Source organism: Bos grunniens, chromosome 10 (genome assembly GCF_055505025.1).
Source record: "Bos grunniens cultivar Pamir isolate PY7600 chromosome 10, Bosgru_T2T1.0, whole genome shotgun sequence".
Taxonomy (NCBI): Eukaryota; Metazoa; Chordata; class Mammalia; order Artiodactyla; family Bovidae; genus Bos; species Bos grunniens.
Window position 1 is genome coordinate 47,663,990 of NC_141174.1, and position 27,271 is coordinate 47,691,260.

The following is a 27,271-nucleotide window of genomic DNA, read 5'->3' on the forward strand; positions in this document are numbered from 1 at the left end:
GCTAATACAGTTTCTTATTTAAAAATTTTTTAATTGTGGCTTTTGAATGCTTGAAATTTTTTGTTTCTCTTTTTTATTTTAATAATTATAAATAACAATATAGGAATGTGCAAATTATTTTTGATTTCACATTCCTTAAGGAACTAGGTTAAGTTTTAAACATTTATTAAAAAAAAAATTAGGTTGCTTTTTATCTTTCCAAAGTGGCCAGTAATTTGTAAAATGTGCTATTGGGAATTTAGGCAATAAATAATCAATATATAATCAATTAATAAATATAAGAAATTATTTCTTATAAAATTTAGAGAGTTTGCAGGAGTAAGGAAAATTTTCTCAATTTGGACTCAAACAAATGCAGAAAAACTCAAGAACCGGTAAATTTGCTGGCCAAAAAGATTGTTTTATAATTAGGATGAGTATGATATTTATGCCCATTATTATTACAAGAGATCTTCAATTTACATATTGGCCTCATAATTACTGTTTGTAGTTAGAGGTTTATTGGTGTGCTTTAAATAAACATCAAAATACTTAACTAAAACCAAACCTTTTATTTTTTTTCCTGTTTATATGACAGAGGCATTCTGACTTCACCCACTTAAAAACTCATGCTTCTCTCAGGAAATGAAAACTGTCAGCCAGTGTTTAAATTGCTATAGTTTGACAGTTTCAGATTTTCAAGTAATAACCAATTATTTGATAGGAAATTTCCATTCCCAAAATACCTAAAATAGACTAAAATGATTCATAGGAAAATAGGATAATTTCACCCAACGGAGCTATTTAACCATTTTTGTATGACTTTAAAGTCATTATATTAACAGGTGAATAAGGTAACTCAATGTGTATATCAAACTAATATGGGAACAAAATATACACTTTAAATAAGAAGCAGCCCAATTTCCTGAAGAAAACCATGCTGTTGGAGGTGGCAGTTTTGTGGGGAAGGGCAGAACAACCACCTATCCCCTCAGCAAGATTTACCAAGGAGTGGGGGACCTGGAGAAAATTCTTTGGGAGGTCTTCTCTCATTTTCTGTTCGTGAACATTTTTATCCAAGTGAAGTTGGGTTAAAACTGATATTAGGATAATAGCAAAAACATGTGATTCAAAAAAATAATCAGCTTTCCTGGTTCCTAGGATTGAGGTGAACAATCCACATATGTTTTCTTGGTTAAGGGTTGGGAGATACAGTTTATTACACTAATTGTGTTTAAATGCATATCAATATCAGAGATAAAAATAGGCAATATCTATTTTTTTATGAATTACTGCCTTGCTACTGGTTATAGCTCAATGTAACTCTCAAAGTATGAGGCTTAGGGTTATTGTAAGTTTCCAACTTCTAGAGAAATCTATATGTGTTAAGCTTGCTCATGCACGTGCGGATAATCTCTAATGACAGCAGCAGAAAATGATATAGACCAGAAGAACAGCACTGACTCTGATAAAGGGGCAGAAACTAACTAATGCTAAAATCACCTAGATTTGAGTGAAAATTGACATTAAGAATTGGTTTGATATAACCAGTAAAGTGTCAGATGTTAAATGGGGGATTTTTGGTTTCTGTTCTGTTTTTAGTCATGTCAGTATATCATAGAGCAATGCAGCTGGTGAGCTGTATAGATAGTACTTTTTCCTAATAGTTTCTTAGTTTTAGAAAAGTTTCTTGGAGGATTGTAGGATTTATGATCGTGTATTCTATTAGGGACAATTTTTGATGCTGGGTTAGCTTCCAGGAGTTTAAATTGATTTGTGTCATACATGTATTTGGTGTTCTTAGGTTCTCTTATTTGTAGTAAGTCCTTCTTTCTTTCATTTGCTCTACTCCCCAAGGTTGTCTTTATCCTAAGCCCCTCTCTTCAATAATAGACCAACTTGAGCAAGAACTATAGGTACTAATGATAGGAAACTGAATTTCTGAAGACTCAAATGAAGATTGGTTTAAATTTCAGAGAATATTCTAGGTTTCCCTTTATATGAATTTCTATCTGCTAGATACAATACATCTGATATATGTCATCCTATTTTGACAACTAGCTTGCAAAAATATAATTAACAAAGGATAAAATTTTCTAAAATGCTGGTAAAGTTTGTGTTCATCCATCACTGTAATTATAAAAAATTCTGCCACATTAACAGTTTGGTGTTTTATTTGTTTGTGTTTACTTATAGTGTAAGTTATTTTCTAATATTGATTAATATTATTTTAGAACTGAAATCAGATAAAAAGAATTTGGCTTTTACATTGTAAGAATAAACATAATATGTCATCTTGATTTAATAATTTTACCCTCCCCCCACACAAAATAAAAACTTAAAAAATATATATAAAATAAAATGAGAAACTTAAATCTTGAACTCTGAGTTAAAAATTGGCATCTAGGAAGAAAAGTTAGGCCTATCACCTATAGAGAAACACACTGGAGCAAGAGGATAATTGTTCATCTATTACTTTTAATTCTATACTTGAAAAAAATATGAAAACTCCTTCACTAAGGTACAACATAATGTGCAAAAATTAATTTTTAGCAATTTAAAAAATTTTCAATGGTTCTATTTATTTACAGGGATATTACAGATGAAAATGTTTTCAAGCAACACACATGTTCAACTAACATATGACCAATTTTCTAAGTCATGAAATTACCATGTTCTGTAATATATTTTGTCATGCCTTGCATCCCACTGCTATAACCAACAAAGGCTTTGCTCTATAGCTCTTTTTTGTATGCATGCTATGCATTTTAATCAATTTTTTTCATAGTAAAAACTTTTAATTTTATTAGAATTTTCTAAATTTTGCATTTTATTTCAAAGATTAAAGAAAGAAAAAAGGATATGTGTGCCATATTTGTTTGAAATTTACCTTATAATAAGCAAAATGCTTCATGCTTCTAAGAAATAAAAGCTATGCTTTCTCAGAACTCCAAAGTAATATTGTTTATGATCTCTTTGCAGTTAGACCCTGAAGCTAGTACTGTTCTAAAAGAACTTCAGGTTAAACTCAGTGGGGTTCTGGATGAGCTCAGTGTCACTTATGGTGAAAGGTAAGTGGACTAAGTAATTACTATGCAAATGTATTATAATCATGTCTTTAGTGCTGTCTCTCTCCTCTGACTGTCTAAATCTATTTAACTTGAAGACTCAATTTAAGCATCACCACCTCTGGTACTTTGGCCTCCTCATGCAAAGAGTTGACTCATTGGAAAAGACTATGATGCTGGGAGGGATTGGGGGCAGGAGGAGAAAGGGACAACAGAGGATGAGATGCCTGGATGGCATCACCAACTCGATGCACGTGAGTTTGAGTGAACTCCGGGACTTGGTGATGGACAGGGAGGCCTGGCACCCCTGGAACCCCTGCAATTCATGGGGTCGCAAAGAGTCGGAAACGACTGAGCGACTGAACTGAACTGAACCAAACCTCTGGAAAATCTTCCATGACCCTGCAATTTTATAGTGATGTCTTGCTGTTTGCTCCCCAGAACTCTGAGTATCCTGCAGTTGAGGAGCACTGACAACACTACACTCTAAATTCTGGTTCACTTGCCTGTTTTCCTCTCATTACTGTATGTTTCTTAAGGGCAGAAATGACATTTCATTCCTCTTTGAAATTCTGGTTTGTAGACCTTAGCAATTGGCTGTTGAAGGAATAGAGGAAGGAAGAAAGGCAGGGAGAAAATCTTTACATGCATGACAGGGATGAGTTGTATTCATGCCATACATATCAGTGTGGTTCCAAAGAACTGAACTCTTAACCCCATAACTGAATTAAGACAGCCTGCTATGTTTTAGGCTTTAGAAATGTTAATGCAATTAGCTCATGGGAAACTACTAACACATCTATGTTATGTATTTTTCTTCCCATTAATTAACTTTGCTTATTAATAGTGTGGTTCTAAAGAATGAGAAGTTCATTCTAGATAAACTTCATTTTGGTCTTATAGGAAAAAGCCATCATCTCATCAGCAAATGTTAAAATAGGAAATTAATCACTTACCAATAATATCATTTGCAATATTTTCTCCAAATCAGTAAGTTGTGTTTTCATTTTGTTCATGGTTTCTTTTGCTGGGCAGAAGCTTTTAAGTTTAATTAGGTCTCATTTGTTTATTTTTGCTTTTATTTCCTTTACTTCAGGAGACAGATCCAAAAAATACCACTGTGATAGTGTTCTTCCCTTCCTTTCCTCTAGGAGATTTATGTATAGTACCCTGTTTTGGGGTCTTTAATCCATTTTGAGTTTATTTTTGTATATGGTGTTAGAGAATGTTCTAATTTCATTCTTTTGCATGTAGCTGTCCAGTTTTCCCAGCATGATCTATTGAAGAGACTATCTTTTTTCAATTGTATATTCTTGCCTCATTTGTCAGAGATTAATTGACCATAAGTGCATGAGTTTATCACTGGGCTTTCTGTCCTATTCCACTGACCTCTGTGTCTGTTTTCATGCCAGTACCATACTGTTTTGATTACTGTAGTATTTTAATATAGTCTGTAGCATAGTCAAAAGTCAGGGAGCATGGTTCCTCCAGCTCTGTTCTTCTTTCTCAAGATACTTTGGCTATTTGAGGTCTTTTGTGTTCCCATACAAATTTTAATTTTTCTTCATTTCAGTAGTGTGAAAAATGCCATTGTTAATTTGATAGGGATTGCATTGAATCTTTAGATTGCCTTAGGTAGTATAGTCATTTGAATAATGCTGATTCTTCCAATCTAAGAATAGAGTATATCTTTCCATCTATTTGTATGATTTTCAATTTTATTTCATCAGTATCTTATAGTTTTTGAAGTATGGGTCTTTTGCCTTCTTAAGTAGGTTTATTCTTTGGCTGGTTTGTTTGTTTTCTTGGATATAATGGTAAATCAAACACATCTTTTAAGAAGTTCATTAATTTCATACAGAATTTGCTTTAAGTATTAGTTCAATAAATACTGACTTATTATTTTAACCTATGACTTCAGTTCTCAAATAAGATTGAAATTTATTCTTAAAAAGAGGGCTAGCTGTCTCTTTGGAGTCTGCTGCTGCTGCTAAGTCACTTCAGTCATGTCCAACTCTGTGTGATCCCATAGATGGCAGCCCACCAGGCTCCGCCGTCTCTGAGATTCTCCAGGCAAGAACACTGGAGTGGGTTGCCATTTCCTTCTCCAATGCATGAGAGTGAAGTCGCTCAGTTGGAGTCTAGTCATGACTTATTTGTGTATTTTGGAAAAACACATACTTAACAGACATCTGCTGATTAGTTTTGCCACTCTTAAATCAGAAAGACTAAAAAGAAAAAGACACAAAGTATCATACTTTTTCTCAAATGTAGGAACGAAGCAAAGGAAAGTCCTATGCTTGGAATCCTCTTCAGTATCAGAGGTGTGTTCATCATCTTCGTGGAAAGCCCCTTCACAGTTTAGATGCTGAGCCAGATGCAGTCTTGATGTATTGAGCTTTTAGGCCTCCCTTATAAAAAGAATAATTATCTTATTCTGTTGCCATGGATTTATTTTCCACACTACCAACCAAGTCTGTATCTCACACTCAGGGTAGGTGAGAAGTCCATAAGGATCAGTTTGATCATGCAGTAGAGTCAAACTGGATAATTTCAGTCTGAGTTCACCTTTCTTTTAGTGTAAATTAGTGGTTGCGAGTTTTAAAATTAAGTGCATAATTAATTGCCCCAAATCTATTTCATCTGCTGTTATTAAAACCCATAATTAAATTATTCTACTCTATGTAGCTGGCAGGATGATTTTTTCAGGAAAGCCAGGCCAAAGCCAAACCAAACATCTGAAGCCTGGGTCTCTGGGTTATAATACATGCATAGGAAACCCACCTGGGAACTGAGACTAAGTGAGATAAAACCTCAGTGATATCTTAATGATGTCTTAATGTTTTCTAAACCTTTGCCACTCAGGTTTATGCTTATGCACATATTTTGCAGTTTAGTTCTTTGGTTTATTACACTTCTTTTAATCTCTGGTACCAGTGGCCAGCTGGATTAAATAAATTTTAAAAATCATGAACATTTCATAGGAGTTCTGTGTGTCTTCTGTGGCTTCTCAAGTGCTCATGAATGAATGAATGAATGAAATCACTCAGTCATGTCCGACTCTTTTTGACCCCATGGACTGTAGCCCACCAGGCTCCTCTGTCCATGGGATTCTCCAGGCAAGAATACTGGAGTGGGTTGCCATTTCCTTCTCCAGGGGATCTTCCTGACCCTGGGATCGATAGAGTCTGTCATTATTTTCTGGTACTGTGTGTGTGTGTGTGTGTGTGTGCGTGCAGTTGCTTGAGTTGTGTCCAACTCTTTGGACTATAGCATGCCAGGCTCTTCTGTCTATGGGATTCTCCAGGCAAGAATATTGGAGTGGGTTGCCATGCTCTTCTCCAGGAGACCTTCTCAACCCAGGGTTCGAACCAGTGTCTTCTGCATCACAGGTGGATTCTTTACTGCTGAGCCACCTGAAGCACTACTGATTAATAAAAACTTTTCAAGCAGAAAATAGATAGAAAAAAAGACTCTTTAGGTGACTTTACCAAAAGTTGATAGAGACAGAAGATTTTCAGTAAGATGCCAGTGTTGATTCAGCCTGGATTAATGGTAGGGTAGAAGAGCATTTGGAGAAGGTAATGGCACCCCACTACAGTACTCTTGCCTGGAAAATCCCATGGACGGAGGAGCCTGGTAGGCTGCAGTCCATGGGGTCCCTGAGGGTCAGACATGACTGAGCGACTTCACTTTCACTTTTCACTTTCATGCATTGGAGAAGGAAATGGCAACCCACTCCAGTGTTCTTGTCTGGAGAATCCCAGGGACAGGAGAGCCTGGTGGGCTGCCGTCTATGGGGTCACACAGAGTTGGACACAACTAAAGTGAATTAGCAGCAGCAGAAGAGCATTCTCTCTTATTCTCTGGTAATCCTTCCTCCATATGTCTGATCCCACACACAGAGCTGTCTTCTGGTGGGTGTTTACCATATGGGTCTGTTGTAGGAGCCTGTTTGTACATTTTTGGATCATGAGTATCATACCTTCTGCTCAGTCAAGCCTCCACCTCAATTCACTGTTTTAAGAATCAGTTCTAAGAAAGTAGCTATTTCAAAGGTGCTTAATAATACACTCAGCTGAATCACTGATGACCTAGTGGTAAATCAACCAGGTCAAATGTTTTCCGGCATGATTTACCTTTCCTATATATTGCTTCAAGTACCTACTGCTACTTCTTGTTGCTGTTCAGTTGCTAAGTCATGTTTGACTCTTTGCAACCTCATGGCCTACAACACACCAGGCTCCTCTGTCCTCCACTATCTCCCAGAGTTTGCCCAGGTTCATGTCCATTGAATCAGTGATGCAATCTAACCATCTTATCCTCTGCCACCCCTTTCTCTATTTCCTTCAATCTTTCCCATCATCAGGGTCTTTTCCAATGAGTCGGCTTTTTGCATCAGGTGGCCAAAGTATTGAAGCTTCAGCATCAGTCCTTCCAATGAATATTCAGGGTTGATTTCCTTTAGGATCGACTGCTTGGATCTCCTTAAAGTCCAAGGGACTCTCAAGAGTCTTCTCCAGCACCACAATCTGAAAGCATTAATTCTTTGGTGTTCAGGCTACTTTTTCATCATGCACAATTACTGGAAAACCATAGCTTTGACCATGTGGACTTTTGTTGGCAAAGAAATGTCTCTGCTTTTTTATATGCTATCTAGGTCTGTCATAGCTTTTCTCCCAAGGAGAAAGTGCATTTTAATTTCATGGCTGCAGTCACTGTCCACAGTGATTTTGGAGCTAAGAAAAAATCTATCACTGTTTCCACTTTTTCCCCATCTGTTTGCCATGAAGTGATGGGACCAGATGCCGTGATATTCATTTCTTGAATATTGGTTTTTAAGCCAGCTTTTGCACTCTTCTCTTTCACCCTTATCAAGAGGCTCTGCCGGGAGCCGGCATATTGCATATTGAGTGCATATTGCATATTGCATATTGAGTGCAGCACTTTCCACAGCATCATCTTTCAGGATCTGGAATAGCTCAACTGGAATTCTATCACTGCCGGGAGCCAGCGTAAGGAACTCCACCCATGACAAAGGTCATGAGGAAGGAGGCTCGGCATACGCAAAGGCGGGATCTAGCCTCAGGAGTCCCCCATCTACCCCCAAAACCAGAGTCTGCCTACTTTCTGCTTTGTGCTTTCACCTACACCTCTGACTTTACGGGGGGCTGTCCCCCACTACCTCTCTCTGAAAAAAGAGTTAGCTTACAGCTCCAGTTAATAATTCCTGGGTGTGACAGTGTTTCAACCTACAAACTATTTTGGAAATCCTCTAGCCTGCCTGAATAGGTTTTTCCGGCCACACGTGATTGTTCAGAGCCTCCCAACTGTGAGAGGCATGAGATGTTCTAAACTGTCTAAATACAGATTCCTTTGAGCAGTTAAAAGATTGATTAGAAATTGTATTGGTGAAGGGATTTTCACTTGTTGGGCCAATGTTTGCTGCTAAGTTTCCATATCCCTTACCTGCTGTGTCCCTGGCAGTGTATTGATTAATATAATTGGTGTAAGTAGTAGCTTTAATGTTTGTAACCTGGGACCCTTGAGTTAATTCTTTTTCTTGTTATAGCCCACCACACCTTTGCTCTGTAGGAATGCAACTTTATCTAATGCTTTTTGGAGGCTGGCGCCTGACTTTAGAATAATCACCTTTAGAGAAAAAGGCCTCCGGGCCAGAAGATGATGCAAATCACCTAAACTTTTGCATATGATAAGTTTGCAGGAAGAAAGCCTGGCTTGCTGCATGACTCTACCCCTTCCCCCATTATCCTCTATGCATAACTTAAGGTATAAAAACTACTTTGGAAAATAAAGTGCGGGCCTTGTTCACTGAAACTTGGTCTCACCATGTCATTCTTTCTCCTACCTTCTGGCTGAATTATTCAGCCTCTTTCTTCACTGGATTTTCCTACTGAGCTATCCTTATTCTATTACTCTTTATATCCTTAATTAAAGTTTAATTAAGCAGTTATTTCCTGATCCTGGCCAACGCCGTCCCCGCTTCGAATTCCCTGGATCCACCGGGGCTGGACCCCGGCAAGGCTCTTTAGTTCCTCTTTACTTTCTGCCATTAGAGTGGTATCATCTACATATCTGAGATTGTTGATATTTCTCTTGACAATCTTGATTCCAGCTTGTGACTCTTTCAGCCCAGAATTTTGCATGATGTAGTCTGCATCTAAGTTAAATAAACAGGATGACAATATACAGTCTTGACATACTCCTTTACCAATTTTGAACCAGTCCATTGTTCCATTTCTGCTTCTAACTGTTGCTTCTTGACCTGTATACAGTACAGGTTATTACCTTATTATTATTACCTGGTAACTCCTTCTCACCATTCCCAAGATGTGATTAATTTACCCTCAGTATCCTAACTGGCTTTTTTCTTGCCTGCTAGTGTGTGTATTATAATTACACTTATTGTTGTAGTTGAGAGTAACAGACAACACAGAGGACTACTGAATATGCTCAGAGTCTCCACTATTTAAATCTCTACTATTTTCTGCTGTTTAGTTAGAAACCACCAACGTTGGTGTAGGAGGATATAAAGAATGAAAACAATAATACTACAGATTACACCTCACAGACTTAGTTAAATCTTTTTTTAATCTTTCTTGAGTGCCTGCCTGTGTTGGGTTAAAGTGTATTTAATAAGTAACTTAATGTTTAATTGCATTTATTTGCTGCTCTTGTTGTTTAGTCACTCAGTCATGTCCAACTCTTTGCCACCCCGTGGACTGCAGCGCCCAGGCTTGCTTGTTTTTCACTATCTCCGGGAGTTTGCTCAAACTCATTACCAATGAATCAGTGATGCCAACCAATCATCTCATCCTCTGTCACCCCCTTCTCCTCCTGCTTTCAGTCTTTCCCAGCATCAGTATCTTTCCCAATGAGTCAGTTCTTTGCATCAGGTGGCCAGAGTATTGGAGTTTCAGCTTCAGCATCATTCCAGTGAATATTCAGGACTGATTTCCTTTAGGATGATATGGTTGGATCTCCTTGCAGTCCAAGGGACTCTCAAGAGTCTTCTCCAAAACCACAGCTCAAAAGCATCAATTTTTTAGCACTCAGCCTTTTTTTATGGTCTAACTCTTATATCCGTAAATGATTACTAGAAAAACCATAGCTTTGACTCTACAGACCTTTGTTGGCAAAGTGATGTCTCTGCTTTTTAATGCACTGTCCAGGTTTTTCAGTCACCATCCACAGATATTTTGGAGCCCAAGAAAATAGCCTGTCACTGTTTCCATTTTTACCCATTTATTTGCCATGAAGTGATAGGACTGGATGCCATGATCTTCAGTTGTTGAATGTTGAGTTTTAAGCCAGATTTTTCACTCTCCTCTTTCACCTTCATCAAGAGGCTCTTTAGTTCCTCTTCGCTTTCTGCCACTAGAGTGGTTTCATCTGTGTATCTGAAGTGATTGATATTTCTCCCAGCAAACTTGATTCCAGATGTGCTTCACCCAGACCAGCATTTTGCATGATATACTCTGCATCTTTTTTAAATAAGCAGGGTGACAATATACAGCCTTAATATACTCCTTTCCCAGTTTTGAAACAGTCCATTGTTCATGTCTGGTTCTAATTGTTGCTTCTTGACTTGTATACCGTTTCTCAGGAGGCAGGTAAGGTAGTGTGGTATTCTCATCTCCTTATGAATTTTCCAGTTTGTTGTGATCCACACAGTCAAAGGTTTTAGTACTGTCAATGAAGCAGATGTTTTTCTGGAATTCCCTTCCTTTTTCTGTGATCCAACAGATATTGCCAATCTGATCTCTTGTTCCTTTGCCTTTTCTAAATCCAGCTTATACATCTAGAAGTTCTTGGTTCATGTACTGTTGAAGCCTAGGTTGAATGATTTTGAGCATAACCTTGCTAGTATGTAAAATGACTGCAATTGTACAGTAGTTGAACGCTCTTTGGCATTGTCTTTCTTTGGGATTGGAATGAAAACTGACCTTTTCCAGTCCTGTAGCCATTGCTGAGTTTCCAAATCTGTTGGCATATTGAGTGCAACCCTTTAACAGCATCATCTTTTAGGATTTGAAATAGCTCAGTTGGAATACCATCACCTCTACTAGCTTTGTTTGTAGTAATGCTTCCTAGGCCCACTTGACTTCATTCTCCAGGATGTCTGGCTCTAGATGAATGATCATATCATTATGGTTATCCAGATGATTCAGACCTTTTTTGTATAGTTCTTCTGTGTATTCTTGCCACCTCTTATTTGCTTTTAACTATCAGTACAATATTAGTTACTTATATACATTATGCAAGGAGAAATATTTCTTGTAACTCATATTAACATTATTGCTTCTATTGGTTAATAGATTAGTCCAGTGTAACACCTTGGGGTTGATTTTGCTTTTGTTGATATTAAGATAATGTAATTGTTGAGCTTGAATGCTTTTATTAAAAAAATTTATTATAGTTGCTTTACAATGTTGTATTAATTTATGCCAAACAGCAAAGTGAATCAGCTGTAAGTATACATATATCCCTTCCTTTTTGTATTTCCTTCCCATTGAGGTTACCACAGAGCATGGAGTAGAGTCCCCTATGCTATACAGTGGGTTCTCATTAGTTATCTGTTTTATACATGGTAGTGTGTGTATGTCAATTTCGATCTCCCAATTCAGCCCAGCCCCTCCAAGCCACCTTTGGTTTTCTATATGTTTGTTGTCTAGGTCTGTGTCTCTATTTCTGCTTTGCAAATAGGTTCATCAGTACCCTTTTTCTAGATCCCACATATATGCATTACTATAACATTTTCCTTTTCTCCTTCTGACTTCGCTCTGTATGGCAGTCTCTAGCTCCATCCATGTCTCTACAAATGACACAATTCCATTCCTTTTTATGGCTGTTACATATATATATATATATATATATATATATATATATATGCCACATCTTCTTCATCCATTCTTCTGTTGATGGAAACTTAGCTTTTCTTTCATGTCCTGGCTATTGTAGTGCTGCAGTGAACATTGGGGTGCATATGTCTTTTGAAATTCTGATTTTCTCTGGGTATATGCCCAGGAGTGGGATTGCTGGGTCATATAGTGTTCTATTTTCAGTTTTTTGAGGAACCTCCATACTGTTCTCCATAATGGTTGTATCAGTTTACATTCCCACCAATAGTTTAGAAGGGTTCCCTTTTCTCCACACCCTCTCCAGCATTTATTGTTTGTAAATTTTTTTGATGGCCATTCTGACCAGTGTGAGATGATAGTTTCAATTTGCACTTGTCTGATAATTAGTGAAGAGTTGACTCATTGGTAAAGACTGTGATGCTGGGAGGGATTGGGGGTAGGAGGAGAAGGGGACAACAGAGGATGAGACGTCTGGATGGCATCACTGACTCGATGGACGTGAGTCTGAGTGAACTCCAGGAGTTGGTGATGGACAGGGAGGCCTGGCGTGCTGCGATTCATGGGGTCGCAAAGAGTCGGACATGACTGAGCGACTGAACTGAACTGATAATTAGTGATGCTGAGCATCTTTTCATATGCCTGTGGTCCATCTGTATGCTTTCTTTGGAGAAATGTCTGTTGAGGTCTTTTACCCATCTTTTGATGGTGTTCCTTGTATTTATATTGAGCTACAAGAGTTGTTTGTATATTTTGGAGATTAATCCCTTGTCAGTTGCTTCATATATTTTCTCCCATTCTGAGGGTGTCTTTTTGTCTTGCTTATGGTTTTCTTTGCTGTGCAAAAGCTTTTAAGTTTACTTAGGAGCCATTTGTTTATTTTTGTTTTTATTTTCATTACTCTAGGAAGTGGGTCACAAAGATTTTGCTGTGATTTATATCAAAGAGTATTCTGCCTATGTTTTCCTAAATTAAATACATTTAGGTATTTAATGAACTTGAGGTTATTTTTGTGTATGGTGTTAGGGAGTGTTCTAATTTCATTCTTTTAGCTTTAGCGCTCCAGTTTTCCCAGTACCACTTATTGAAGAGACTGACTTTTCTCCATTTTATATTCTTGCTTCCTTTGTCATAGATTAGGTGACCATAGGTGGGAGGGTTTATCTCTGGGCTTTCTGTCCTGTTCCATTGATCTGTATTTCTGTGTGTGTGTGTGTGTGTGTGTGTGTAGTACCATACTGTCTTGATTACTGTAGCTTTGTAGTATAGTCTGAAGTCAGGGAGCCTGATTCCTCCAACTCCATTTTTCTTTCTCACGATTGCTTTTGGCTATTTGGGGTCCTTTGTGTTTCCATACAAATTGTAAAATTTTTTGTTCTAATTCTGTGAAAAATGCTATTGGTAACTTGATAGATAGCAATCTGTAGATTGCTTTGGATAATATAGTTGTTTTCACAATATTGATTCTTCTGATCCAAGAATATGGTATATCTCTCCATCTGTCTGTGTGGTCTTTCTTCCTTTCATCAGTATCTTATAGTTTTCTGAGTATAGATCTTTTGCCTCCTTAGGTAGGTTTATTCCTAGGTATTTTGTTGTTGTTGTTGTTGTTGTTTTAATGGTAAATTGGATTGTTTCCTTATTTTCTCTCCCTGATCTTTTTTGCTAGTGTATAGGAATGCGAGATTTCTGTGTTTTAATTTTGCATCATACAACTTCATCAAATTCATTGATTAGTACCAGTAGATTTCTGGTGGCCTCTTTAGGATTCATTATGTATAGTATTATGTCATGTGCAAACAGTGACAGTTTTACTTCTCTTTCAATTTGGATTCTTTTTCTTCTCTGATTGCCATGGCTAGGACTTCCAAAATTATGTTGAATAATAGTGGCAAGAATGGACATCCTTGTCTTATGCCTGATCTTAGAGGAAATGCTTTCAGTTTTTCACCATTGGGCATATTGTTATTAATAGCTCTGGGTTTGTCAAATATGGCCTTTATTAATTAAGGTAAGTTCCCTCTATGCCTACTTTCTGAAAAGCTTTTTAATTGTAAATGGGTGTTGAATTTTGTCAAAAGCTTTTCCTGCACCTATTGAGATGATCATAGAGTTTTTATTCCTCTGTTGGTTAGTGTGGTGTATTACACTGATCGGTTTGTGTATGTTGCAGAATCCTTGCATCCCTGGGATAAATCCCACTTGATCATGGTGTATGATACGTTTATATGTTGTTGGATTCTGTTTGCTAGTACTTTGTTGGGGATTTTTGCTTCTGTGTTCATCAGTGATACTAGTCTGTAATTTTTGTGGATGTGGATGTGTGATATCTTTGTCTGGTTTTGGTATCAGGGTGATGGCCTTATAGAATGAGCTTGGGAGTGTTCCTCCCTCAAAAGTTTTGTTGTTGTTGTTGTTGTTGTTGTTTTTTGGGAAGAGTTTGAGAAGGATGGTTGTTAGCTCTTCTCTAAATGTTTGATAAAGTTTACCTGTGAAGCTATCTGTTCCTGAACTTACGTTTGCTGGAAGATTTTTAATCAGTTTCAATTTCATTACTGGTGATTGGTCTGTTCACATTTTCTATTTCTTCCTGGTTCAGCCTTGGAAGGTTGTGCCTTTCTAAAAATCTGTCCATTTCTTCATTTTATTGGCATACAATTGCTTGTAATAGTCTTACTATCCTCTGTATTTCTATAGTATCAATTTGTAATTTCTCCTTTTTCATTTCTATTGGGTTGGCCAAAATATTTGTTTGGGTTTTTTCTGTAAGATGTAATGGAAAAACTGGAACAAACTTCTTGGCCAGCTCAATAATTTTATCTATTTGAGGCCTCTTCCTTTTTTTTTGATGATTTTATCTATTTGAGGCCTCTTCCTTTTTTTTTGATGAGTCTGGCTAAAGCTTTATCAGTTTTGTTTATTAAAGAACCAGCTTTTAGTTTTATTGATCTTTGCTTTTGTTTTCATTTCTATTTTACTTCTGTTCTAAATTTTATTAATTTTTTCCTTCTGCTAACTTAGCATTTTGCTGCTTGTTCTTTCTCTAGTTGCTTTAGGTGTAAGGTTAAGTTGTTTGAGGTTTTTCTCATTTCTTAAGGTAGGATTATATTGCTATAAACTTCCCTCTTAGAAAAGCATTTGCTGCATCCCATAGGTTTTGAGTCACCATGTTCTCATTATCATTTGTTTCTATGTATCTTTTGATTTCCTCAGTGATCTCTTGGTTATTTAGTAGCATATTAGTTAGCCTCCACCTGTTTGTACTTTTTAGAGTTTTTTTTTTTCTTGTAATTGATGTCTAATCTCATAGTGTTGTGGTTGGAAAAGATGCTTGTTATGACTTCAAACTTCTTACATTTATCAAGACTTGATTTGTGACTCAAGATGTGATGTATCCTGGAGAATGTTCCATGTACACTTGAGAATAAAGTGTATTCTGCTGCTTTCAGGTGGAGTGTCCTATATATTTCAGTTGAGTCTGTCTGACCTAGTGTGTCATTTAAGGCTTGTGTTTACTTATTAATTTTCTGTCTGGATGATCTGTCCATTGGTAAAGTGGGGTGTTAAATTTCCCCACTGTTAGTGGTTTGCTGTTGAGTCCCCCTTGTATGGCTGTTAGCATTTCCTTTAATGTGTTGAGGTGCTCCTGTGTTAGATACATAAATATTTATCATTGTTATATCTTCTTCTTGGATTGATCCCTTGACCACTATGTAGTGTCCTTCCTTGTCCCTTATAACAGTCTTTATTTTAAGATCTATTTTGTCTGATATAAGTATTACTACTCTGCTTTCTTTTTATTTCCATTTGTATGAAATATCTTTTTCCAACCCCTCACTTTCAGTCTTTATGTGTCTCTAGGTCTGAAGTGGATCTCTTATAGACAGCATTTATATATAGGTCTTATTTTTTTAACCCATCCAGCCAGTCTTTTGATTAGAACATTTAATCGATTTATATCAGGTAATTATTCATATGCATGCTTAGTCATGTCCAACTCTTTGCAACCGCATGGACTACAGCCTGCCAGGCTCCTCTGTCCATGGGGATTCTCCAGGCAAGTAGAATGGAGCGGGTTGCCGTGCCCTCTTCCCAGAGGATCTTCCCAACCCGTGGATTGAACTCAGGTCTCCTGTATTGCAGACAGATTCTTTACTGTCTGAGCCACCAAGGACACCCTATATATATGTTCCTATTACCATTTTCTTAATTGTTTTGGGTCTGTTTTTGTAGGTCTTTTTCTTCTCTTATGTTTCCCACCTAGAGAAGTTCCTTCAACATTTGTTGTAAGGCTGTTTTGGTGGTATTGTGTTCTTTTAAGCTCTTGCTTCTCTTTAAAGCTTCTAATTTCTCCATCAAATCTGAATGAGATACTTGCTGGGTAGAGTAATCTAGGTTGTAGGTTTTTCCCTTTCATCTTCTTCAAATATATTCTGCCACTCCCTAAGGCCTGCAGAGTTTCTGCTGAAAAATCAGTTGATAACCTTATGGGGGTTCGCGTGTATGTTATTTTTTGCTTTTCATTTGCTGCTTTTAATATTTTTTCTTTGAATATAATTTTTGTTAGTTTGATTAGTATGTGTCTTGGCATATTTCTCCTTGAGTTTGAGACTCTCTATGCTTCCTGTACTTAGTGGCTGCTTTTAAGCTAACTAAGGTGTTTGTTTACTCTTTTGATAAGGTTTCTAAAAAACTATACCTTTTTAGATTAACATTTAAAAATATATTAAAAGTTATAACTTTTTGGTAATTTTTAAAGTTGAACTAACATTCTTTTCTTGGACAACCAGCTATCACCAGCCTTGTTAGGTTTGTCACCTCTACTTATGTGTTTTTTATTTTGCTACAAAGATGAATTTGTCCTACAAACTGTTCATAAGGAGCTTTTCTGGTTTCAGGGTATATAACTTGTCTTCATTAAATGTTTAGTTAAATCATTATATAAAAGGTAAAAGGGGTAAACGTTGCTTTTTATTACTTTTAATGCTTCTTTCCTCATTCCTTTACAGTACTTTCTCTATAGAGCTAAAGGTTGTTTTAATTTTCTATATCCTATACTTTAAATGTTAAGTAAATTATTAATTTGCTTGTGGTAGTAAAATTTAAGGATGATTTTGTCTAGTTTTACTTCAAGGCGTTCATAGATTATGAAATATCCTAGGTGTAAACTAAGTGCTTTTGTTTAAGCTATGCCTTGATTTATCCAAGCCCACTTTCCAGTGTGCTTACCTTTACCACTTGTCTCCTCTCATACAGTTAGTGTTTGTTAATACTGGACTGAGCCTAGAAGTTGGCTTGCCAATATAGGGTTGCCAGATACCATATAGCATATGTCAAATCAAATTTGAACTCCATATAAAAATAGGCAATCTTTGGTATAAATATGCCCCAAATATTACATGGGGCGTACTTACACTAAAAAAAAAAAAAATTCACTATCTGAAATTAAAACTACCCAGGCTTTCTGTGTTTTAATATGCTAAGCCAGGCTAGAGATAGAGGCCAGACAATGGAAGAGGAGCAGCCAATGAGGTTGGAGGAAAGCCAAGAAGGTGTTGAGTCCCGAAGGACTCAACGAAGGAGGAGTAACCAACTGTTAAAAATCAATAAGAAAATGTCATTTAAAACAATGCTTTGAGAAATTCACCTGTTACTGGGAGAGATGGGGACCAAAATGATCCCCTACTCAAATTAATTCACCCCAAAAAGCATCTTTCTTATCTTCTTTACATATAAGGGTTCCAAGTAAGTTTTCATTGCAACAAAAAACTTTGCAGCTGAACAATAAGTTTGAAAACTAATGAGCAAAGGAAATCATGCCATTGGAAACAAATCAAACTCCCTGGGTGAATTTAACAGACACAGGCAAAGGAAACCATAATTATTTGCTTTATTCCATAATTTATATTCTTTATTTTCAGTTTCCAGCTTATCATTGAAGGGTGCATAAAACAAATGAGTTTTGAACTAAATCAAATGAGAGCAAATGGAAATACTACATCTAATAAGAACAGTGCAGCAATGGATGCAGAGATTGTATTAAGACCTCTCATGGACTTCTTGGACAAAACGTAAGTATTCTACTCAATTTTCTCTTCATCCACTGCCCTAAGTTCAGCAGATATGCACTTGAGGGGGGAAAAATACTTATCCTCTATGTAGGACAGTTTTAAAGGGCTTCTACAGAAATAGAGCAATTCATTTAAAAAAATCAAAACTCTTAATTCATTACTAGATGGGAAATAGAAGGAATGACTATGTACAGAAAAGGAAAAATGGAAAGGAAGTAAGTATTGGTAACTAAGGAGGCTGCTATTCTGAAGCACCTCAGAGATTAGGATTTTCATGCTTCTCAGATAACATTTGGACATGGAGATAGAAGTGAGTCCAGAATATCCAAGTTCATGTTGGAAACGTGCTGAAGAAGATAATAGCACAAATATGACTAGAATCAATTCAGCCCAGAGACAAGTAGATTGCTGCCTTGTCCCACCTTCAGCAACTATTTACTTAGTGTCCATTTGCATCAAACTCTATAATCTAGACGCTGGACAGCGATGATGGAGAGTCAAAGTATTTGACTCCACGGAGATTTCAATTCAGTAGTGGTGGGAATGGGTGGGAAAGGAGGCCTTCATGACCAACTAAGATAGTGTTCTTAACTAAAAAGTTGGCTTGTTTCCCTATTTGGTCCCTTCCTCTTGGAAGTTCTAATTCTGTAAGTTTGGAGTAGGCACCTATATTTTCAAATGTGTCCAAAATTGGAAATCATTGATCCAAAACAACAAGGGGTATGATTTCTTCAATGGTGATACTTGAAACCAGAACTGAAAGTAGAAAAGAACATAATTTTGAAAGCCTACCAAGGGACCAGCATAATATCTACTACTTTACATATATTACCTCATTTAATATTGTTGTGACAAATTAATTAATACCAATGGCACCAAGATAAATAAGAAGGATACATTACCTTTTGTTGAAGATAAGAACAGCAAAGAAAGAATTAGTAAGAACCTTCTCTATATATTAATAACTTCTTTAATTTCATTTCCCTTTGCTTATAACCTTACTGCATAAGTAAGGCTAATGTTCTTATCACTTTAATTTTAGTATTTGTTAGACAAATTCTTATTTTCTGTTTGCTATGAAGAAATATATAGAAGAGAGGTGAATAGGTAATTAGGTAGCTTAGCGAGAAACAGGTAGGCAGGTGGTGTAGAAGAAAGGAGGGAGAGGAGAGGATGAAAGAGAAAAAGGCTTCTTCATATCTTTAGGTTCTTAATAGACACTTTTACTCTTACCACCTAATTTCCTAACAACCCCTTGAAATTTTTGTCATGACTCTTCTCTATGGATAAGACAGTTGATTCACAGAAACTACCATCTAGCTGTGACTGTGATGGTGAGTGGAGAGCAGGATAAAGCAATCCTGAGCCTCTTAAAACTCCTATGAGAATGCCTTCTGTTTAGAGATCTCCAGTCAGCAGTTTAGAGGTACATCATTTATCACGCAGAACTTTTTATTTTTGCATATGCTGTAACCAAGAGTTGGGAAACATACAGAAAGTTTTAAATTATCCTAGTACTGTTACCTACTAGGGCTTCTTAGGAGCTGTGGTGGTAAAGAATCTGCCTGTCAATACAGGAGACACAGGAGTTGCAGCTTTGATCCCTCAGTAGGGAAGATCCCCTGGAGAAGGAAATGGCAACCCACTCCAGTATTCTACTACTTAAGGGACTCTGACTCCATTTCAGCATCCATAAAACAGAGCTAATACATAAACTAGGTTGGCCCTTCTTTTCAATATATTTCAATTATTGTTTTAGTCAGTCTTAAAATAGTCTCTTCTATATCTAGTTATACTTTATCATATGTAACTTCCTCACATTCTTAGTAGAAAGAGACTATAAAAATAGAAAAACATCAGTGAACTTTAAAAATCTGTAAGATTTTAAAATTTGAGGAAGAGATAGGCATGGAGAGCTTGGAAATTTGGGGGCTAATACGGAATGTATAACCATAAATCTACTTATTAGGGGACCTTTTAAAAGGTCAGATATCAATTCTGTTGTCAAGGAACTAACAGTTTAGAAAGAAAAAAAGAAAAGTATAGCAGATAAATGCAATAAGGGATAATACAGTAGTCTCCTATTCGGATGATCAGCAGAAATATCATTTGTGTTAGGTCTTCTTTAAACACAGATAGGATTTGGGTACATGAAAATGGGAGATGGGAATTCCAGGGGGAGGGAGAAACAGCTGGATACCTTTTTATAAAAATATGGTCAACTATATGGCAAGATATCTCTCTTGTCAGCAAGTATATATAACATTTGAAAATTGTCTGGTTAATTGGTTTTGGGATCAGTCAAAATAGACAGTTCAGGTTCCAAAATGTATGTGTTCAGCTTACATTACCAAGTTGGTTAACTCTGACTAAATTAAGGAAGCAATCGCTAGATTTCCCCTCTATTTTTTGTTATTTAAAATGAATGATTAAGGCCAAAAGTTTTCAAGGTGGTTTTGAGATGATCCCCTTAAAAGCTGTGTTATAATAAATATACAGGCTCTCTCTGTGTAGCCTCCCTAAATATTATACAACAATGTATTTCTTTATGCTTCATTTTCCCCACCAAGACCTCACTACTCTATAAAACAAGCTATAAAGACCATTTCCAGCTAATATAAATCCCATGCAGAGCTGCAAACATATCAACAATTTTATTCCTATTGGTTCAAGTCCAGTTTAAACAGAGTTAGATAGCATACCAAGTACATGAGCTGACCATAAAAACAAGATCAGTTTTTAAACTCAGACCTTTAGGAAATGGAAATGACACAGCTGTTGCAAAATTGTCAGATTTGTTGTGTCTCAAATCATCCGAAGAATTTCTCTGAGGATAGGTTCTGTTGTTTTTTCATGACATATCATCTGGTTTCTACCCCGTGTCCATATAGTGAATATCCATCTACTAGCAAGCTAGAACTACCACCTTTGAACAATGGGTTCCAAACTTGTGGGGCTACAGAGTTCCACAGCTATGCCTCCAGGGCCCCCCAGCTCTCCCCTTCTTCCAGGGTAGGTCACTTTCATGTATTTTTATATACTAGGTTCTACACACAGCAGTGTTAGGAGAGATACTTCTATGTGAAAATGAGTTTGGGAAATTTCTTCCTTTGCTTCTCAAACATCAGTTCAGTTCAGTTCAGTTCACTCACTCAGTTGTGTCTGACTCTTTGCACCCCCATGAATCGCAGCACACCAGGCCTCCCTGTCCATCACTGTCTCCCAGAGTTCACTCAAACTCACGTCCATCGAGTTGGTGATGCCATCCAGCCATCTCATCCTCTGTCGTCTCCTTCTTCTCCTACCCCCAATCCCTCCCAGCATCAGGGTCTTTTCCAATGAGTCAACTCTTCGCATGAGGTGGCCAAAGTATTGGAGTTTCAGCTTTAGCATCAGTCCTTCCAATGAACACCCAGGACTGATCTCCTTTAGAATGGACTGGTTGGATCTCCTTGCAGTCCAAGGGAGTCTCAAGAGTCTTCTCCAACACCACAGTTCAAAAGCATCAATTCTTCGGTGCTCAGCTTTATTCATAGTCCAACTCTCGCATCCATACATGACCACAGGAAAAACCATAGCCTTGACTAGACAGACTTTTGTTGGCAAAGTAATGTCTCTGCTTTTGAATATGCTATCTAGGTTGGTCATAACTTTCCTTCCAAGGAGTAAGCGTCTTTTAATTTCATGGCTGCAATCATCATCTGCAGTGATTTTGGAGCCAAAAAAAATAAAGTCTGACACTGTTTCCCCATCTATTTCCCATGAAGTGATGGGACCAGATGCCATGATCTTAGTTTTCTGAATGTTGAACTTTAAGCCAACTTTTTCACTCTCCTCTTTCACTCTCAAACATCACATGCCTTTAAATATTAACTCCTTAAGTGTTAGTATTAATTATATATTTAAATATTTAAAAGTTAATTCTGTCTCTGTCAGATCCCAGTTTGTAATTTCTGCATCCAGCCAGTCAGAGTACTTAGTAGCACTATAGAAAGTTCATTAGGCTACCCTGAAATATATGATCCAAATTTTGGCACTCTGTACAACAGGTTTGATAAACTTTTATTAAAAGAGTCTCAGAGTTCAGTGTCGTTATGGAAGTTATACTTTCCATAAATCTTTGTGCAGCACTGTGCCTTCAGATACTGCTGGGCCTTCATGCATAAGTGCGTTTACCAAGGGTAGCATGGGCTATTGGACAACCTACTGAATCTCAGCCCTCACTCACTAGCTTCACTTCCTTAGATGAGTCCCTCCAACCTCTCTGAGCTGGTGTTTGATTTCTGAAATGGATATACTAATCCCAGAAATATCTGCAGAAGAGGTTTCTAAACTAAAGTGTTATATAAATGCTCAATGAGGTTACCATCATTATCTCACCATGAGAAGAATTGGTAAATACTTTAAGCCTATCACAGTTGGTGAACTGGGAATCTAGAAAATCTGAACTCAGAGAACAAATTTGTGTTTGTTGGGAATGAGTAAAGTCTAAGGATACAAACTTCCAGTAAGGTAAGTCCTGGGGATGTAATAGATAGCATATATATATATATATATATATATATACTATATATATATATAGTATAGTATTTATAGGAAACTATACTGTATCATGGAGAAGGCAATGGCAATCCACTCCAGTACTCTTGCCTGGAAAATCCCATGGACGGAGGAGCCTGGTGGGCTGCAGTCCGTGGGGTCGCTAGGAGTCGGACACAACTGAGCGACTTCACTTTTACTTTTCACTTTCATGCATTGGAGAAGGCAATGGCAACCCACTCCAGTGTTCTTGCCTGGAGAATCCCAGGCACGGGGGAGCCTGGTGGGCTGCCGTCTCTGGGGTCGCACAGAGTCGGACACGACTGAAGCGACTTAGCAGCAGCAGCAGCATACTATATCATGTATTTGAAAATTGCTAAGGGTAGATATTAAAAGTTCTTACTATAGCCAAACAATATAACTCTGTGAGGTGATAGATGTTAGCTAAACTTACTGTAGTGATCATTTCACAATATGTACATTTATCAAATGATTATCTTGTGCTCCTTAAACTTACACGATGTTATATATCAATATCTCAAGAAAATTGGAAAAAAAAATAGTGGTAAATTTTGCTTTTGAGTGAATCGTATGCAGGTTTTCCATGTCATTGTGCAGATCCAATGCCAGTTAGTGATGAAAATATGTTTCTTTGGTATTTGGCCTGTACCATGAACATGGGGCATGTAACCCTGAAATGCAGGAAAAAATCATGTACTTTGGGAGCCTTGATGTCAATTTGGGAAGCAATTTAAGCAAAGAAATACTCTGAATTCATTTTCTACAAAACAATGATTTATACAAAATATGATGAAACAGATTTTTTACATTATGTATTTTGTTTTCAGTAAATGAAATTTAGCATCTGAAAATTATAAAGGCCTATTCAGGTATCTGAATCTCAGCCCTGAAAAATGTGAATGTGTGATCAGTAAAATAAGGTGATACCTCAATGAGAGACTCCTAAGCAATTATGTATTTTATTTCAGATTAAGTCTCTCAGCAAAGATCTGTGAGAGAACAGTCCTGAAGCGAGTATTGAAAGAATTGTGGAAGCTAGTTCTTAACAAAATAGAAAAACAAATTGTTCTCCCTCCTCTGACAGATCAAACAGTAAGTATTCAAACTCATGTTTGATTATACTTCCAATAACCCATCTAATTGGTTTTTGTTTCAATGAATGGTTTTGATCCAGATGTAATAGTAATTAAATTCATTTTGGGGGAAAAGGGTTTGATATACAATGGCTTAGCAAGGATCATTCCAATGACATTTCCTTATATGAATCAGTTTTATTTTCCGTTATGGCTGGATGTTGAATATAGTTTCCCTGTCTTATACAACAGGACCTTGTTGTTTATCGATTCTATATATAGTAGTTTGTATCTGCTAGTCTCAAATTCTCAATCCAACTCTCCACCACCCCCACTACAAATCATTTTTAAATAGTGGAAATAGTAGTCAAACTTCACACTTGCTTGATATTTCAAACTTTCTCTCTTAAAAAAAAATGTATCAAAGCCTAACTTATGGGGCTATCTCATCTACACAAATCATTTTTTATTTAATTTCATTATGAAACTTCACCCCAGAGGAACAGATATATGCTAGAATATGCTTGCAGTGTTTCTTCCTGCAATTTTACAGTTTAAGATGATAAATCTAACCCTGCTATCTGGATTCTTTTTTTAACCTTTTGCTTTTATCAATCACCTTTGCACTTGGACATAAATATAGGTGATGTCTTTTAGTGGATTTGATGGACATGATTGTATCAGACACAGTGAAATAAAAAGGAACTAGAAAGATCAATGACAGCAAAGTCAGACAGTGATCAACTGCATATACCAGCCAGCTCAGTTCACATATCCTGAGCCAAGCAAAGAAAGAAATAACCCTAACAAGCACTTGCTATGGTGACTGAGAAAGACAAGTTGATATAAATAATGAGTAATTATAAACGAATATATTGACACCATTAATCATGCACATTCAGTGAAATTTAGCCAGTGAAATTATATAAAAAATATTTTCTTGGAAATTGTTCCAAGGTGCAAAGATTCATGTTTGTTGATTTACCACCAGACAGTGAGTGTTAAATATAAATGACTTCGAGTTTTACTTCATGCCATGAGTATGTGGTATAATCATAGCCTACACATATGGGTAGCCAAATCACAGTTAGAAACATACACACTTACGTCTTATTCTCCTATAATACATAATGTATTTCTTTAACATCAGCTAGCTTTCACTTAATTGGCCAATAGGGGAGGCTGTCAGGGCAACCTGCAAGTTGGGTTGCTTTACTTACACACTTTATTTACATTCTAGGCTACTAATGAGTATTCTGGTAGTGCTTCCAATGTTTATTCTGATGTTTTTCCAGCTTTCCACAGGGCCTTGAGGTGCTAGGGAAAAACCTCTGGCTGAGGAAGGAGTTAAGAAGGCAGGGCTCTGACAGTTTGGATGGCATGTCAGGAGGACCAACTCCACCTTCAGCTCTGGATCTTGAAATTTTGTGTAATTTATTTTAAGGGGTAGGGAGTGGAGGGAAGGAGTTGCCTCTGCTACAAATAAATAAATAAAAGGTAAGCTCACTGATGTAATCCACATTGTACACTAAACTGGCTGCCAGAGCAGTAACTCAGTGAAACTTCCAGAAGTGGGATGCTTGTGAGGACAGTTGTATTGCCAGATACAACCCTAGATATGTGCTAGGTATCCAGATCCAATTTGTAAAATAGACCAATTTAGGCCATATAAAATAAAAGTCAAGTCACAAACATAATCAGTAAAATAGAGAACACTGTCTATTGACTACATTTCGACTTTGGTACTGAAGATCTTACAAGTTGCCTCTCTCCTTTTCTGTGTGTGTGTTCCTAGGGACCCCAGATGATTTTCATCGCAGCTAAAGATCTGGGACAACTCTCCAAACTGAAGGTAATAAGAATATGTCTGTGAAAGGCAGTGCACTGACTACAGTTCCGTGAGAAGCCAACCTCCTGTTAGTAGTGATATCCAGTACAGAAGGACTAAGGATGTGTGTCTCAGGTCTCACAATCTGTTTTAAGAAGAAATTAGAGTAAAATGGAGGGACTGAATTGTGCTTTCTTCTTCTCCCCACACCGTATATCTTTTTGTATTTTCCAATTCGTAGGGCAGCGGGGAATTTTTGACTGTGTTGAAGCATTCAGGATTACTGTTTTGAAATAAATTAGAGAGCATATTTTCATTTTTATAGTGAATTGGCTTTGTATGAAGAAAGGCAAAGAGTGCTCCACAGAAACCCAGTAAAGTCTAGAGAACTCTTCAGGCAAGAAACCTAATGCAGGAAAATAAACTTATCAAAGCAGACATTGAGCTTGTCAAGATAATCAACCCCATTATAACAAGGATTTGCTATATAAACAATCCTACCTGTTATTATTGCTTGAGAGTCACAGGACTTTGCAGTTGCTTAGGGAACCTCAGATTTGTTTTCCCTCTAGAGTAGAAATTTGACTGGTTAAAATATATAGTTGTTCTGTAACGGACTTTTTGCACTTAGCACAACGTCCTGCAGTTTCATCAGTGTTGTGGCATATAACAAGAGTTCCTTCCTTTTAGAGGCTGAATAATATTGTATTTGTAAGTACATACCACTTTTTATTATACATTCATTTATCCATGGGCCACATATAGGCCAAACTTGTACCTGTAGTTGAAATATATGTTCTTGTTCTATTTCTACCTGAGAGAATATGGTGTAGCATGGGGGTAGGTTCCAGATACTGACCACCTTCTACCTCAGCTGCTTCCAAATATGTGACACTGGCCAAAGTACTGAACATGTCTAATTTTCAGATTTGCCATTTGTAAAGTCAAGACAGTGTTAACCCTTGGCTCATAGGATTGTTGTGATGATAACGTATTCATTATCTTTGCATGGTAACTGCAAAGAGTATGCCTCTTTCCACTCACAGAGGGCATTCTCTTGTCTCTTCCCCAGGCTGGCAGCTCAGGGTTACATATCATTGGGGCTGTTTTGTGTGTACACAACAGGGTAAAGATCATCCACGTGACTGCACCTTTGCTTACTGAGTTGAAATAGATGCCCATTAATGGCAGTACCTTGTTATATCACCTACTTTGTCCCCTTCGTCAGAAGAAAAGTTAAAAGCCAATAATCCATTTAGAAGACAGAACCATCACATGAGATTTTTTCTCACAAGTATTCAGTGCTGTTGGTGGTTCAGAGGGAAAGTAGAAGGTAGATGCCATTGTCAAACTATTGTTTTGGATCTTGGATCTCTATCATTTTCTTGATCCCTTTTATTACCTCCCTGAGATTTCTATCCCCTCTTTTGAAAAATGGATTTATACAGCATTTAACTTTCTCATAGAAAACCTGGAAAAGTGAAACATCACAGTCCCTTATTACAAAAGAAATGGCCTTGGCAGTGTGTGTAGATCTGTGTGACATCAGGAAACAGAAACTGCATCCCCTCCAGCTTCCTGAGTTGAATGCTTTATCAGCTATAACTGTTTCAGTTTCAAGTGATGGAAAGCCAGACTAACAAAAGCAAGGAAAGAATTTATAGCTCCATGAAATTTTACAGTTCTGGGCTGACTCTGGTTTCCATCACTGCTTGATTAGGAAGTCAAACAATGTTACAGAAGCCAGTTACTCTTTCAACTCTGTTCTTCCCTTGTTTGACTTACTGCCTTAACAATCCTCCTTTCCTGTTTG

At 37.1% G+C, this 27,271-nt stretch overlaps 2 protein-coding genes across 24 annotated transcripts in view; one reads left to right on the forward strand and one right to left on the reverse strand.

The window, feature by feature from the left end:
- UNC13C (unc-13 homolog C) overlaps positions 1–27,271 on the forward strand; it is an 839,460-nt gene that overhangs the window by 735,519 nt on the left and 76,670 nt on the right. For all 10 annotated transcript variants that reach the window (XM_086321016.1, XM_086321021.1, XM_086321015.1 and 7 more), the window contains 4 exons: positions 2,962–3,050; positions 17,848–17,997; positions 23,526–23,649; positions 25,426–25,482. In XM_086321016.1, coding sequence (XP_086177142.1) covers positions 2,962–3,050; positions 17,848–17,997; positions 23,526–23,649; positions 25,426–25,482 — 420 coding nt within the window. The remainder of the gene's footprint in view (positions 1–2,961; positions 3,051–17,847; positions 17,998–23,525; positions 23,650–25,425; positions 25,483–27,271) is intronic.
- LOC147364479 (uncharacterized) overlaps positions 1–27,271 on the reverse strand; it is a 537,088-nt gene that overhangs the window by 97,091 nt on the left and 412,726 nt on the right. For 3 of the 14 annotated variants that reach the window (XR_015134541.1, XR_015134533.1, XM_086321030.1), the window contains one exon: positions 25,960–26,026. The exons of the other annotated variants lie outside the window; for them this stretch is intronic. Coding sequence is in view for 1 of the 3 variants with exons in the window: in XM_086321030.1 (XP_086177156.1) it covers positions 26,000–26,026 (27 nt within the window). In the remaining 2 variants the exon portion in view is untranslated. The remainder of the gene's footprint in view (positions 1–25,959; positions 26,027–27,271) is intronic. 14 annotated transcript variants of the gene reach the window in all.